Source organism: Nicotiana tabacum, chromosome 5, assembly GCF_000715075.1.
Source record: "Nicotiana tabacum cultivar K326 chromosome 5, ASM71507v2, whole genome shotgun sequence".
Taxonomy (NCBI): Eukaryota; Viridiplantae; Streptophyta; class Magnoliopsida; order Solanales; family Solanaceae; genus Nicotiana; species Nicotiana tabacum.
Genome location: NC_134084.1, coordinates 83,845,690 through 83,861,930, shown reverse-complemented (window position 1 = coordinate 83,861,930; position 16,241 = coordinate 83,845,690). Strand labels below are relative to the sequence as shown.

General features: G+C 35.8%; 2 protein-coding genes across 6 annotated transcripts; one reads left to right on the top strand and one right to left on the bottom strand.

The window, feature by feature from the left end:
- Window positions 1-2,274: 2,274 nt before the first annotated feature.
- Window positions 2,275-8,793, top strand: LOC107769329 (non-structural maintenance of chromosomes element 4 homolog A). Its single transcript, XM_016588534.2, has 7 exons — window positions 2,275-2,692; window positions 5,841-5,921; window positions 6,560-6,809; window positions 6,891-6,981; window positions 7,373-7,589; window positions 7,681-7,772; window positions 8,240-8,793. Exons 1-7 carry the CDS (start codon window positions 2,524-2,526, stop codon window positions 8,489-8,491), a joined length of 1,152 nt encoding a protein of 383 aa, XP_016444020.1. The 5' UTR covers window positions 2,275-2,523; the 3' UTR covers window positions 8,492-8,793.
- A 425-nt stretch (window positions 8,794-9,218) lies between these two features.
- On the bottom strand, window positions 9,219-14,689 carry LOC107769328 (enoyl-[acyl-carrier-protein] reductase [NADH] 2, chloroplastic). 5 transcript variants are annotated; one of them, XM_075253724.1, is made up of 14 exons: window positions 14,533-14,684; window positions 13,522-13,782; window positions 12,255-12,567; window positions 12,043-12,152; window positions 11,898-11,953; window positions 11,730-11,814; window positions 11,608-11,655; window positions 10,928-11,002; window positions 10,734-10,845; window positions 10,560-10,611; window positions 10,425-10,476; window positions 10,270-10,327; window positions 9,858-9,956; window positions 9,219-9,629 (listed from the first exon to the last, which is right to left on the bottom strand). In XM_075253724.1, exons 3-14 carry the CDS (start codon window positions 12,526-12,528, stop codon window positions 9,472-9,474), a joined length of 1,179 nt encoding a protein of 392 aa, XP_075109825.1. In that variant the 5' UTR covers window positions 12,529-12,567; window positions 13,522-13,782; window positions 14,533-14,684; the 3' UTR covers window positions 9,219-9,471. The 5 variants fall into 5 exon arrangements, with proteins under 5 accessions (XP_075109825.1, XP_016444018.1, XP_075109824.1 ...); XM_016588532.2 differs by having other exon boundaries at window positions 13,526-13,782; XM_075253723.1 differs by having other exon boundaries at window positions 13,577-13,782.
- Window positions 14,690-16,241: the final 1,552 nt, after the last annotated feature.

The window sequence follows — 16,241 nt, the reverse complement described above, 5'->3', positions numbered from 1 at the left end:
CTCCTTTTCATATTTGTTAATAGAAAACGTGTAATAAACTTCTAGAGTCCCTCTTTTGGTATCTAATAGTTCATATCTCATTTTTATATATCTCATTTTTGTATATGCTCTCTTTTTTGGTTTCTGCAAAGTTTAAGTTTTTGAAAAATTGTTTCGTAAAACAAGACTACTTTTTTCTAGTGATCAGAAGAGTTGAAGAGTACTATTGAATAAGTTATATTGTGTATTCTTAATTTTTTCCCTCAGGTTTCAAGCATTGCTACAAGTATATTGAAAAATCAAATAATTATTTCGATATCAAGTTATCAACTTCTTGAACTTAGTCCTATTTCCTAAAATCAACAATATCTTAGGAGAGATTAAATGGTTTATAAAAAAATTTATTAACAACTTTAAATCACAAAAAGTTAGAAAAAATAGACTTCAAATAAAAATATATATGAAGGTTTTGTTTCAAAAAGAGCTTCCGATTAAATTATGGATTTGGGCCTCCGGTCTTGTTGAGCTGTCTCTGTTATGAACTAGCATTCTTCTAGTAAAAATAGTACGGACTAGCCAGTTTTCGGACTGGTCATTCAAAAATAGCCAGTGTTGCAAAGTCATTGAAAAATAATCACTATTTTGCTGCAACAAGGAAAGTTCCAGCATAATATACTGGAGATCGGTGCACCTGTATATGAATTTCCAGCATATTATGGTGCAAATCCAACACGGGGAAAGTTCCAGTATAATATACTGGCTCCAATCTCCAGTATATTATGTTCGACCGGTATATAATACTGGAACTCCAGTATAATATACTGGAGTTCCAGTATACTTATGATGGAACTCCAGTATAATATACTGGAGTTTGAGTATAAGAAGTATTTTTTCAGATTTTGAACAGTGTTTTCGTTCAGATTTATCTTTACATGAAAAATGACTAAATTTCGATTACTTTTAAAACTGTGGCTATTTTTGAATGACCACTTATAAAAAATTGGTTATTATTGAATTTCTCCCATTGTTCTACTGTCGTTTGGTCCTTAACCCAACAAATTCACAATTAAGCCGTGGAGCACTTGGGCCTACTCCTCGTGAAACTGTAAAAATAGCACGGTCTAGCCAGTTTTTGGACTAGTCATTCAAAAATAGTCAGCGTTTATCAAGTCAATGAAAAATAACCACTATTTTGCTGCAACAGAGACCGGTCCAGCATAATATACTGGAGTTCGGTGCACTTGTGTATGAACTTCCAGCATATTGTGTATGAACTTCCAGCATATTATGCTGAACCGGTATACTTTGCTGGCTCCAGTATAATATACTAGAAAATGGATCACCGGTGCTCCAAACTCCAGTATATTATGCTGGACTGATGTATTATACTAGAACTCTAGTATATTATACTAGAGTATTTTTTCGGATTTTGAACCGTGTTTTCGTTCAGATTTATCTTTACATGAAAAGTGGCTAAATTTCTATTACTTGTGAAATTGAGCTATTTTTGAACGACCACTTGTAAATCTGGTTATTTTTGAATTTCTCCCCATGAAGCTTTTGTTAAAATAAGTTAGTAGTTAACTCTTTTTATTTAGGAAATTACAAAATATTAGCCCTATTTTCTTTATACAATTTCTAATTTGTAATAGATTCATTAAACTATTCAACTTTTAAATATTAGATGATGTTTTCCCTAAAAATGTCTTTTAGCATTAATTTAATATTATAATTTATCAACTATCACTAATATAATCCTTAAATAAATTAAATATTTTAAATTTTGCATCAAATCAAATACTATCACATGTCTTTCACACAATCAAGTTGAAATACAATCGGTTCTTCTTTCCGAATATTATTTTTCCTTTATTACGGTTTAATTTTGTTACTAATAGACTTGTTAAAAAAATTGTAGTGATTCTTTTGTATAAATTTTTATGTTTCTAATGTGATTAGTGTTGAAATTGGAGGAAGCAATGAAATTGGAGAAGCAGATCTTTATCGGGTCGTCTTCTATTCTACTTGAGAAGCACGTGAAATTTTCATTAGCTATAGTGACCCATTTGGATATTCTAATTTGATCAGAATTGCTCAATATTTACAAACTTAACGGACTTTATGCGCTCAAGATAATATCATTAGGACTAAACTATACATATCATCATACTTAAGGGACCATATGAGTTAAAACTCCAGTACCTGCCAATCAAGTTAAGCTCACCTTTAATCCTCTGCACCCACCCGCAGGTGATCTTCTCTCTCCCACCCACAATATATAAATCGTTAAAATACAGAAAATTTAGAGAGAGAGAGAAAGGGGGTGACTCACAGCGCGCCTCAATGGAGTTTCAACCCTTTTTCAAAATTTATAGGGTTTTTACATCTTCTTGAGGATTTCAATTTTAGCGATTTTTTTTCTGCTCCGAATTTCAATTTTACGAATAATTCTTCTTAATCTCTTCACATATTCTTCTTGAATTCTCGAATCTCCTGTGCTCAATTTCACCCTAATTTTGTCATAAGAAGCTTCCTGAATAAGCTATGTTTCGAACCGCAAAACGTGAACCAGTCAATTTTCAAAGTAGTAATGGCGAAGCAGCTGCAGCAGGCGCTAGAAATAATAACAATAATAGTTCAGTGGATGAAGATCACACTATTGGGCGCAGAGTTCTTCGCTCTCATTATCTCAATTTTAAGTCTCGGATTTCCGGTAACTCATTATTTACCTATATTTTGCTCCTTTTGTGTTAGGATTCAGATTTCCTACAACTCACAGTTATTTATAGTTAAGAATAACTAACATTCATTTGAATGAATGTAATCAAAGTAAAACAGTGTGCCTCTTCAAATACTAATGCTCCCAAAAAATTTGTGAACAAATTGAGTAGCTTGTTTCTCACTGAATTCATGTTATTTGTAAAGAAAATTTCCTTTTCAACTGCTTTATATTTGACTAGATTTAAGTTATATACGCTAACATTATAAATAATTTTATATTAATAGTGCATTTTAACCTCTGCTAGCAGGTTATTACATTACTGGATTTAAGTTATATGTACCGACTGTAAATAATTTTTACCCTGAGTGCAATGTAACCTCTTATAATAGGTTATTGCCCCTACTGGATTTAAGTTACATACACTGATAACAACAACAAGAACAACAAACCCGGTGAGTTCCCACAAGTGGGGTCTGGGGATGATAGTTTATACATAGGCCTTACCTCTAACCCGGGAGGGCAGAGAAGCTGTTTCCGATAGACCCTCGGCTAAAGAAAAGATAAAAAGAAGCAGCGGCAACAAGTGATAATAACAACAAGATATTAAGAAAATCGAAGCAAAAGAATGCAATTAAATAGTAGGTAGTACCAACAATCCAAGAATAAAGAGTTACCATGCTAACACTAATGCTATAGGTTTGGGAAAGAAAAGGGGAACGCTCGACTGCCTACTAATCTTCTACCCTAATTCTTGACCTCCATACCCTTCTATTAGGGGTCATGTCCTCGGTAAGCTCCAGTTGTTCCATGTCTTGCCTAATCACCTCTCCCCCACCCACCAAGGCAAACTTCTCATACCTAATAACTAAGGAATCTATGCTTCTTCTCTTCACATGTCCGAACCATCTTAGCCTTGCCTCCTGCATCTTATCCTCCATGGGGGCCACTCCGAATAATTTCATTTTTAATCTTATCCAACCTGGTATGCCCGCACATCCATCTTAACATCCTCATTTCAGCTTACTTTCATCTTCTGAACATGAGAGTTTTTGACTGGCCAACACTTCGCCCCATACAACATAGTCGGTCTAACCACCACTTTGTAGAACTTACCTTAATGTTTTAGTGACACATTTTTATCACACAAGACACCAGAAGCGAGTCTCCATTTCATCCACTCTGCTCCAATACGACGTGTCATATCCTTATCAATCTCCCCATTTTCATGTATTACTGACCCAAGGTACTTGAAACTCTCTCTCTTGGGGATGACCTGTGCATCAAGCCTCACATCCATGTTCGCTTCCTGGGTTACGTTGCTGAACTTAAACTCCAAGTACTCCGTCTCGGTCCTGCTCAACCTGAAACCCAATGTTGTCAAAGGCTCATTTAAGGCGCGCAAAAGCCCTAAATCTCAGAAAAGCTCAGGGAGGGCGCTTTGCCTCACTTAAGTTGTGCTTCAGTGTAGGCAAGGCACCAAGACGTGCCCCTTATTGCCCATGAATTCTATCTTGAATGGAGCAATGCTAGACTACAAATATAATCGACAAATAAGTGGATTAGTTGTTAAGAAAAACAATATGAATGCATTTGTTACTTTTCTTTTGAATTGCATATATTTTTTTATTTTTTTCTTGCATTGCACCTTTTTTAACTAAAGCCCCCCACAAATTGCGCTTTGCGCTTAAATCCCAATTGACCTAGAGCGCCTTTTAGAGCTTTTTGCCTTTGACAACACTAAAACCTTTAGATTTTAGGGTTTGTCGCCAAACCTCCATCCTCTCACTAACACCAGCTCGTGTCTCGTCAATCAGAACTATGTCATCCGCAAATAACATCCATCATGGAACCTCCCCTTAAATATGACGAGTCAGTGCATTCATTGCCAAGGAAAACAAGAACAAACTAAGGGCTTATCCCTGGTGCAATCCCATCACATCCGGGAAGTGTTCTGAATCTCCTCCAACCGTCCTGACCCGGGTCTTAGCTCCATCATACATGTTCTTAATCACCCTAATGTATGCAACATGATCACCTTTAGCCTCCAAGCATCTCCATAGAATCTTTCTCAAGACTCTGTCGTATGCTTTATCTAGGTCAATGAACACTATATTCAAGTCTTTCTTTAATTCCCTATATTGCTCCACCAATCTCCTTACAAGGTGAATGACTTTCGTAGTCGAACGACCCATCATGCTTGGTTCTCGGAAATAGACTAACTCCTACTCACCCTTACTTCTACCACCCTCTCCCAAATCTTTATTGTATGGCTTAACTTGATACCCCTATAGCTGTTGCAATTTTAGATATCACCCTTGTTCTTGTACAACAAAATTATCATACTTCCATTCTTCAGGCATTTTCTTCGTCCTAAAAATGATGCTAAATAACCCAGTGAGCCACTCCAAGCCTGTCCTACCCGTGTTCTTCCAGAATTTCGCAGGGATTTCATCTGGCCAGTCGCTTTACCCCTGCTCATCCTACGCATAGCCCCTTGACCTCTTCAACGCTTATGCGCCTACAAAATCCAAAATCACGATGACTCTTGGAGTGCTCCAAATCACCTAGCAGAATGTTCCTATCTCCCTCTTCATTCCAAAGAGTTTATGGAAGTACGACTGTCATTTTCGCCTAATTTGTGCCTCTTCTATCAAAACTCTGGCCTCATCTTTGATGCACTTCACTTGATCCAGATCACAAGCCTTCCTTTAGCTCACCTTGGTTAGCCTGTACAACTTCTAGCCTGTACTTCACTTGGATAGTGTAAATAACTTTTACACTATTGATGCAATTTAACCTCTTATAGCAGGTTACTACCCTATTTTCCAAGTCACCAAATTAGTGTCCACTACGAAGAGTTACCTATTGTTATATGTAAACTTAACGTGATGGTGTAAAAAACTTATATGTTGTCAGCATTCAGAACTTAAACCTTATTGGCCTTCTATTAGATTGATGTCATCTGTTAGTAGTCAATTCTGACGTTATGGTTCTTTTTCTTTTTGGAGTTCTAAGATTAGTTCCCCATCTGAGATATAACACACCAACTTTGATTTATGGTGAATATTTTGTATTACTAACAGTAATCATGATGCCATTTTAGCATGATTAGGCATTAATATTTGTGCGTTTGTTGCAGATGAGAGAGATAATATATCACAAGTTGATTCAGATAAATTTAAGACGATAATTGAGGAAGTTGAAAGGCTACATCAGCAAGGTATTGGTTCAAGTTTTATGTTTCTGGTGCATTGATACTATGTGTAATATTATTTTGTTTCCGAATGTGGCGTACCTGCTTGGGTAATTTGTACTTTGCATGTGCAAAATTACTCTTATGTTTTTAGTTCAATTGATTTTTGCTTGGTTGCGTTTTCGTTGAAGTACTGTTGCAGAACTTGAAATGTTTTGCAGAGTGCAGGTGCTAAATCTCTTGTTATTTGTGAAAGAGAGAATCCATTGGAAAATAGGTGGTTTCTTGAGTAGTTGGATTGATTGCCTTATTACTTGTTTACATAAGTATGCTTGGTTCATTGTATTATTCTGTCTATCCAAACTTTATTAGTATATGATTGAGTGTAAGCTGAAAATATGTTATTCTTTTCTTTAAAAAGCTGACGGACTGTCTGGTGACTTCTTTTAAAGTTGGAGGGTGAGAAATCTGCATTTAATTGTTTTCCCTTAGGCTTTTGGGATTTAATTAATTGTCGAGAAATGAAATAGTAGGCCTTCTTATTTCATAAAAAAAGTAGATGTTATTCTTTTAGTTTTATAGGTTCGCAACCCTGATGATTCAGTTATACAATCATGTTCGAATTTTCTGGATTCACTTTAGAAGTTTTATTTTTTTATATATAGTACAAAAACCTAGGGAACAGGTTGCCGATGCTGAGGCCTTGCTGGACATCACAAACTCCTTGGTGACGACTGTAAAGGCACATAGTAATGGAGGAGTTACCCCTTCAGATTTTGTTAGTTGTTTACTTAGGGACTTTGGCCAAGAAGGTGGATCTAGCAGTAGGACAGAAGAGGATGGAAATATACACTGGAAAGATGTTGGTGTTGCTGTCTCTCATGTTTTCAGGGGTGCTCCTGGATGCTGCACTATGTAAATTTCCAATCATCCATCTTCTTTCTTGTTATGTACCACCTTGTGTATTGAACCAGATGTAATCTATATTTTTCACAGGATTGGGCCTATGAATACTGAAGTTAAGCAACGTAATCCTGTTGTTCGTAGAAAGCGTGTCATGCCAACAGAAAGTGAACGCCCTGAGGAGGTATGACATTCTATTTACAAGCCTCTACGCATCCTTGCTTATTATTTGGAGAACTTGGATAAAGAAATTGCTCCCACCTTATCAGAAGAATATATTTTAAGCTAAGATATTTAGAAGTGATTTAGTCAGATGTTTACTGCTGGAAGAACATTTAAAGAAATCTCAAGTCTCTAGGAGAATTGAGTCTATCTCTAAAATAGTTTAAGCATTTTACTTGAATATTATCTTGTGGATCTCTCTTTGCATTAGAGTTTCCTCATTCTGTTTTAAATGCCGAGTTGCTGACTGTAGTCACTTTTCTTTAGTTTCTTTAAACTGCATAACCACTAGCTAATTCTTCCTTACTTTGCTAATATTTATTGTATCCTAAGATATCTTGATATATTTTCAGCTAAATGAAACAGTTGGTGAAGAGAAGACAGACACTGACAAGAATATGGCTACGATGTTCCAAATTTTAAGGAGGCATAAGAGCGTTAAGCTCGAAAACATAATCCTGAATAGAAGATCATTTGCACAAACAGTTGAAAATTTATTTGCCCTATCGTTTCTAATGAAAGATGGGCGGGCTGACATAACTGTTGATGACAAAGGCTGTCATAGAGTTTGTAAGTTTCTTATGCCCATAGTTGTTTGGAGTTTCAGTTTCTTCTTCTGCCTCTGCATATTTCATGACTAGACTAACTAATGATTATGCAGCACCAAGGAATGCTCCTGCTTCTAATGCAGTTCTTTCTGGGGAGGTTTCTTATATGCACTTCGTCTTTAGATTCGACTTCCTGGATTGGAAGGTATCTATCTTAAATCCATCATTTCTCTCTCTCTCTGTATATATATATATATATAGAGGATTATGGATGGTTTTTATTTTTGTTTCTGTTGATATTGAACTATTAGCACACTGAAATGACTTTCTATCTTATACTAAAAGTATGCTTCTCACATAAGCTATAATGGCCAAGGATTTGTGCTTTAACAAGCTTGTGGATGAGATCAACTTTCATTTTTATATTATTCTGCATAATAGATGTATGGTCAGTTTTACCACATCATTATCCTGTTCTTTTCATTTCTGATGCATAACAGATTTGATGTTTTTCATTTAGCAGCTGTCTTGCGATGCTACTCAGCAGGTTTCCTGCTGTTTTGCTCTCATTCTTGAATCTTTTGAGTGCTCATTTTAGTTCCATTACATGTGATGTGCCTAGGAGTTCTATTATTAGTCACTATGCCTCTGAATTAGTTTCTTCATATGCAGCTTATGTTGGCTTCTGTTGGTGATGGAGAAGAATTAATGCCACACAGAAATGAAGCTGAAACGCTAGCCAATTCTCAGCCGGCATCAAACAATGTAGAAAATGAACGAGGTGTGTCAACAACACCAATAAGGAAGTTATCCAGAAATCGTGGTCTGGTTTTGCAGGAGCAGATTGTAGTTGAAGACTCCCCAGAAAGTGAGAATTCTGCAAGAGCTGCTGCTATTAGGAAAGGAAAGCGAAAGCTCACATAAGACTGGCTGAAGCTTATAGAACTTTGAGATGATTCAGGAAGTTCCACGGTTATTGGTTAAGTATTAGGAAATTGTTAACTTTGATCTGTTTTTTGGGCCAATAGCTCTTTGGTTAATATATTCAGACATAGAGGTAACAAGCGGACATTCTTTTCCCATCTTATTTTGTTCCTTCTTGTTATTGCATAGGGGGAGGAGGAAGGCTGAAACCCCCTTATCGTATGCCTCCTGTAAAAATGTTTTCTTTGTGTAGTAATTGGTGCACTGCTGGTAACATATTAAGCTAAGCCCGGTTTCTCAGAGAACTTAGTATTGACCGCAGTATGTTTTTAATGTAGATCTGGATGACCAAGGTTGATGCAGAGGTTGGATAACGTATCGTTATAATGTACAGAATGAAAGCGTTGAGAACTTGAGATGTGCAAATTCAAAATAGTTTACAAAATTTACTTGTCATAAATTTGCTCAAGAAAAAAGTGATCTTGATGTCCTCATTACGCACTGGTTGAGCGTATGATACTTGTGGCAAATAGTCTGCCCTATCTGTAGCTCATGCGTAGACTGAAATCTACTGGATAACTTATGTATATATTTAGAAGCTAAGATTTGAGCAATGGCAGTATCAAATCAAATAAATATCCTGCACTTGAGTGTAGATTCTGTCTCCATAAGATAATGGGCAACGGAAAACCAGAAGGAAAGTTTTACTCATTGAATGCATCTTGAATTAAATTTGAATGCAAATAGTTAATTAGCACATCGGCAAAATGATTAAATAAAGAGGACCATATCCAATGCTGAGATTGCCTCCTACAAATGCAATGTCACATCAGTTGATATCCACTCATCGAAATGAAATGACCTATCTGCGGAATCTATAATAGATAACAAAACCAAGAGGCTGACTTTTGTGTCCTATTATCGAAAGAATATTTTATTTCTCTGAAATAACACAAGCGATACTAGCATTTCCTCCAGCTCTAACTCTTATTATCCGTTGGGATATTGAGACCCGAAAAAGCTGGGCTGTCAACTCCAACTCCCATTGCATTCAGACCATTGTCAACATACACGGTGGCACCAGTAATTGCTGAAGCCAAAGGAGATGCCAGAAAAGCAGCAGTGTTTCCGACCTCCTCTGTTAGTTCCACTTTAAGGTTAGATACTCAGAAGCAATAGAAGTGCAGCACACAGTAAGATGAGAATCTCAGCTTAAATTCTATTCAAAGCCTCCCATCCCGATACATACACCAGTATGATTTTGAAAATGAATTCAGGTAAGAGAACGCATTTGACCCTCACTAGCAACATGGTGATTGTTCTGAGCATTCTCAGTGGAAAATAAATATTCAACCATCTTACTTACCGGCATATAACTCTTTTTGCAAAGGAGCATTCTCCAATGAGTAATTTATCATCATGTCAATAAAGCCAATAGCTTTTGCTGCACGACTTCCCAGTGGACCTGTAAATTAATTACTTGTTTAATTTCTGGCAATGGAGTTTTAGATCTATGAGCACCGAGCATATTAGGAGGCGAACATAGGAATGTTTGATGTGAGTTGAGCACACAATAGTGACTGAAGAAGTTATCAACCAAATTAGACAGTTTTAGGTTGTAATGGAAATGAAGACATGTCATGGAAAACATGTTCTCCCCGAAACGAGAATAAAATTCAAGCTTTGACAATGCAGCATATCATTGAATTGGTTTGTGCAGAAAATTTCCAGAGTTAAAAGATCAGCAAGTTATACAGAAACTGAGTGTTGATGCATACCTGCAGATATCGTGTTCACTCTGACTTTGTGCTTTCTTCCAGCTTCAAATGCCAGGACCTTCAGCAAGCGTACACTACTCTTACGCAATGCTCATAGTTGAAGCTAAAGGGAACGAGAGATGGATTATCGAAAATAAAACTAGCTACAAACTTACTCTTGTGTCACTCTCCAAAGCAGCTTTTGCTGAACTCATACCGCCTCCATATCTGTAAATCCAAGAAGAATATTAATTTAAACCTAAACTGAGAAATTAAGAAAGTTCAACCTACATAATTAAGGAGAGTCATACCCAGGGATAATCCTTTCAGAAGCAACGTACGTTAGAGAGATTGTGGCACCGCCTACAAGGTAAGGACATAGCTGAAAGTTTCAGAGAAAGATTTGTTTGATGGAACAGCACTTGATGCACTAATATTGTTTTACTAAAGTAACCAAAAATAACAGAAGGCTAGCAAGGGTATACCTGGATTTATTATGGGAAGAAAATGCCTCAGTAGAGATATAAAGGAATAACTGGAGGCAGATACAGCTGCAAGGTATCCTTTTCTTGATGTCTCTGACAGAGGTTTGCTAACCTATAATAAATATTTAAAAATTATAGGCCTCGTAAGGATTGTAAAGGGAAATTCACAAAGGAAGGATGAAGGAATAGTGTACCTCTGGACCATTTGCAAGTGAATGTACAAGGATGTCAATAGTGCCAAAATCTTGTTTAACACATTCTGCAACTTCCTACAATATTAGCAATAACAAGGTTATTTAACAAGTTTATCAGCTGTGTTGACATAACTCTGCATTCCCTAAATATACAATACTATTTTACTACTTTATGAGCAAGATAGATAATTCAACTAAAAAGATGGAGGAGAAAACACTGGAGATATCACACGCCAGCGGAGCGGAATATGGTACTTTAATTAAATGATGACCAAACAGAAGTTTCAGTATCAATGATGCATATAGCATATTACAACGTCCTTATAACCAAACAAACATTTCGTCAATGACACATTTAGGATATAATAAAGTCTTTCGTAACCAAATTTCAGCATCAACTATAACTGAAGCTTTTCTGGCCAAATAAACTTAGGAGCCAGGGTTGAAGAAGATTTGATCATAATATATGGATGTCAACTATAAGCAATTTGCACAGGCATGGTGGAGAATACTAAAACGGGCCAAACAACATCCAATATTATGTGTTTGAATGCCCTTCAACACTCACAAATAAAAGTTTCCTTTAATATAAGAACCAACATATACATATGGTTGCATGTAGGCATATATCCAGATGAACAATATGAGAAACAGCAAGAAATATGTAAAGCATGATATACCTTGACAGTCCATTTTGAGGATCCAGCATAACGTTTGTTTGTTTTGACCTGCACGAATTTCACCAAGTATGATTAGACTTGTATGAGTTGTTGAGAGGAGAACTGAAAATAGTTTATCTTACATCCTCAGGAACATCTTCTGGACTGTCAAAAACTGCATCCAGAGGGTAAACCTTTGTAATTTCCATCAATGATCCATCTGGCAACCTAAAACATCAAATTACGTTACCTATCAGAAAAATGTGGGAAAGAAGACAGTACATGGAAAGATAGAATATTTTCATGCTTACACTCGTGAATCATCAAACTTCCCCCGCCGCAGACTGGTTTCGAAAATGTTCAATGCCTGTAATATAAAGTAATCAGAAAGACCACTTCTTTGCCATGTTATAAGTAATGGTAGTAACTTTATAAACATGTCAAAGATATACGTACAGGGACCCATGTACCAACAAGAATTTCAGCCCCTGCAGCTGCAAGAGACTTTGCTATTGCCCATCCATACCCATTATCATCTGCTATGCCTGCAATAAATGCCCTCTTACCTGCATAATAAGAAATAAACAATCACTTATTGCAAGCAAAAACTCTAAACTACTGCACAAAACCTCAAACCAAAGGAGAATTTACAGACACTTTAGAGCAACCTCTCAAATCGATAGGTAATCCTGAAACTGGCACTTGTTCACGTGCTCCAGACATAGCTTTTGTAACCATCTTTTCAAATTTTATAGGAGCCAATTTGGAGCTATCAATTGGCTTGCTGAGCGAGATGTAAGATGATCCTCTAAAATCTGTACAAGATTTTCTTTTACATTCAAAACTGAAACTTATACTGCTCAAATTTGAAATATTGCAAGATGCGGAAATGCATTGTTCGGTTGCTCGGATTTGCAAGCCAGGATTAGTGTTTGCAGCCATTTCCAGCAAGTCAGTGGACCAGAATAACAAAAGAGGAATCTGAATGAATCATAGATGGTCAGTACAACAAAATATTTTTGAACCAACAAAATATATACAAGACATTAATGATCCAGGCAATATGAGAAAATAAGTTAGTCAAATTTACATGTGTAAGTAAGTACATGTCAAACTTAAAATTTGTAGTTGTATCTTGTGAACTTCTTAGATATTGATTCCATAAAACACAAGTTTATTAAAGTGGACATATACGCAAGGGCAGATGTACAAGGTAAGGTCTGGGTTCATCGAACCCACCAGCTTAGCGTAGACCTTATATATCTGTTAAAAGATCTACTGAACATGTACAAATATTAAATTTCGAACCCAATAACTCAAATGGTTAGTAAGTTCAGTGGCATTCTGAACCCATAAAGTTCAAATCTTGGATCCGCCTAAAGCATGAACAACCTCCATCAAGCTCAAAAATAATAATGATCAAGCACCATAAACTTAAAAATGTGTGCCTGGTATAAACTGAAATGTTTTCCAAGAAAATATTTTCCATGGAATATATTCTCCTCCAAAATGTTTTCCGGTATTTCCTTAATGAATGAAAAATATTTCTTGAACAAAGTAAATATCAGAGATCAATAATAATGCTAGAGAATTGGATAGTGTTCTGATGAAAAATTTTAGTATTAAAAACTGATAAAAATGTCTAAGTACTGGTTGGACAATTAATCTGAAGTTTAAAGTTGAGCTTTCATGAAAATTTTAACACACCAGAATAAACTTAAAATTTTCAATTTTTTTAAAAAGAATAAAGAATAAAGAAACATAGCTCAAGTAGCACGCGAGTGATATATCAGAAATCGAAAAAGGGTCAAATATGCCCTTATACTATTGAAAAAGGTTTAATATTACCCTCCGTTATACTATCAGTCCAAATATACCCCTAACGTCATACTATCGGTCCAAATATATCCCTTACATCATGAAATTGGTACAAACCTACCCTTCCTCCGTTAACTGCCTCCCCTATGAATACATTTTATTGCTACCTCACCATTTCACCCTGTTTGCAGCTACCAAGTTCGATTACTTTGAAGTTCTATCATTATTTTGAAGACTTCACTGCCTCTACTTCCTCTTGCTTTTCAAAATACTTGTTGCTTCTCCGGCCGATCCTGGAATTGTACGTACCTTTCAGTTGACCTTACAATTTTGTGTTTTATTTTGCATTTCCTTGTGTTGCCGCTGAATTTGTAAGACCTATTTAGGGAAAATTTAGTAGCACTTTTATTTTAAAATAAAACATAAAGAGAGAAAGAAAATGGTAGCCTTCCAGAAATGTGGTGGAAGAGAAAGAAACAAAAAAAGTTAACTCTCGTGTCTAGGTTGTTTTTCTTTCTCACCATGGTCAATTTTGAAACCTTAAACTAGCTTGCATGTATCTTTGCTTAGTTTTTTTATATAAAATAAAATGTATTTTCGTTCGTATAAGTATGAATTTTGAATAACAAAATCAGAATTTTTTCGGTTCACATTGTTTCATATTATCTTTAGTTGTTAGCATTTCTTTTGATGTAGTTTGTTTGTATATCTATGATCTGTGATTTTTCTTCAAATAAACCGGAAAGAAAGGTTGTGGGGAAGGGATGAAAATGGGAGTATAATGGTGAGGTGTCAATGAAATGTTGTCACCAAGGAGACAGTTAACGGAGGAAGGGTAGGTTTGTACCAGTTTTATGATGTCAGGAATATATTTGGAGGGATAGTATAACGGATGACAATATTAGACCTTTTTCAATAGTATAGAGGCATATTTGACCCTTTTCCGATCAGAATCCATACAAGAAAATGCAATTCTAATTTAACTCGATAAATTAATCAAATAGAAGATGAAACCAAATTTCAAACTAAAAAAAGTAAAAAAACGAAAGATGATGATATAACATTTGATCAATGTAGGATTGAACAGCATTTGAATCATAGATGTTTATGCAAAGAAAAAAAACTCACCTCAGATTCAGAAAACACGAAGAAGGAACTAATAATGCTTGAAGGAGAAAATAAATTGATTTATATATAGTGCCCTGTCGATGAAAACGAAGCTATGGCCGTTGGGGAGCTTTGAAAGTGCAGTAATGGAGAGAGTGTGAACGGGTGGGATGTTATGTATTAAATGACAATTTTACCCTGCTTAAGGCTTGGGCTTTCACTGCTCAAGAAGTTAAGTGAGCGAGCCCACGTCCAGTTGGTCCATCGATATCCCGTCGGAAGTGTTGAATTTGGCACATTTGCATCTATACCCGCTTTTTGTGTCATATTTTAATTTGTGTCCGTTTTGCAAAAGAAATGGCAAGCGTACCCGCTTTTTCGCATAATTTCAGCATACGGGCTGAAGTAGCAAAGACAATCACGCAAAACTTCAGCATTCTAGTAGCGGGGCCTGAAGTTCAGCTCTAGAGCTGGAGTTTTGGTGTTGTAACTGAGAAACTTCATCTCTAGAGCTGAAGTTTTTTTACCACCTATTAATATTACATACTAGAGCTGAAGTTTCTAGTTACAACACAAAAACTTCAGCTCTTACATACTAGAACTGAAGTTTCCAATTACAACACAAAAACTTCAGCTCTAGAGCTGAAGTTTTTTTACCACCTATTAATATTACATACTAGAGCTGAAGTTTCCAGTTACAACACAAAAACTTCAGCTCTAGAGCTGAAGTTTTTGTCTTTGTAACAGAGAAACTTCAGCTATAGAGTGTTCAATATAGCAACATGCATAGCATTTTGTCCATTGCTTTAATAGCTCATTTTGACGAATGAAAAAGTTGACTAAGTCTAAAATAGAATTTCCAAACAAGCAAACATCCTTTGAACGCAAGTTCTAAGAAATAGTAGAGAAATTCCTCATCTGACTTAGTCTTTAATTGGAATATGGCTTTCCAATATTCACCAGAAAACTTCCTTAAGAATATATTGCATCTATGCTATAAATATCCACTTATTAACTCGATCTACAATAAGCACAACGTCCAGCTTTTGAAGGGTACCAAAGTTTAATGGATGGTGACAAAGGAGTGATCACACTTGATAGACTAAAGAAGAACTCTGTGTTACTGGGGTTGCAAGATAGAAAATAGCAGCAGAAGAAAGAAGAAGAAGAAGAAGAAGAAGAAGAAGAAGAAGAAGAAGAAGAAGAAGAAGAAGAAGAAGAAGAAGAAGAAGAAGAAGAAGGAGGAGGAGGAGGAGGAGGAGGAGGAGAAGGAGAAGGAGGAGGAGAAAGGGAGCTGAAGTTATTTAAAAAGTGGGTACAAGTTAAAAGTTTTTAAGAAAATGGGTATAGATTAAATGGGGGCGACCAAATAGGGCGCCCCGTGTAATTTTTACGTTGAATTTTGATTTAAACACGCTGAGGGCCCTCATTTGGGAGGTCTGAATCTTCATAATTCAGATTTCAGATATTAAGTGTGTTTGTTTTTAAAGTCTAAATCTTAATTATTCAGATTTTAATCATTAAATATTTTTTTTATTTTACAACCACTTAATGGGTCTGAATAAGCATGTATGATTAGGATCTATAATAAAGACTTAATTTCATTAAGGGTGTGTTTGGTATGAAGGAAAATGAGTGTGTTTTATCACTTATTTTTACTTGTTTGGTTAGTGAGTGGAATACTTTTTCAAGAAAATATTTTCTAGTGTTTAGTTAGAGAGTATAAAATA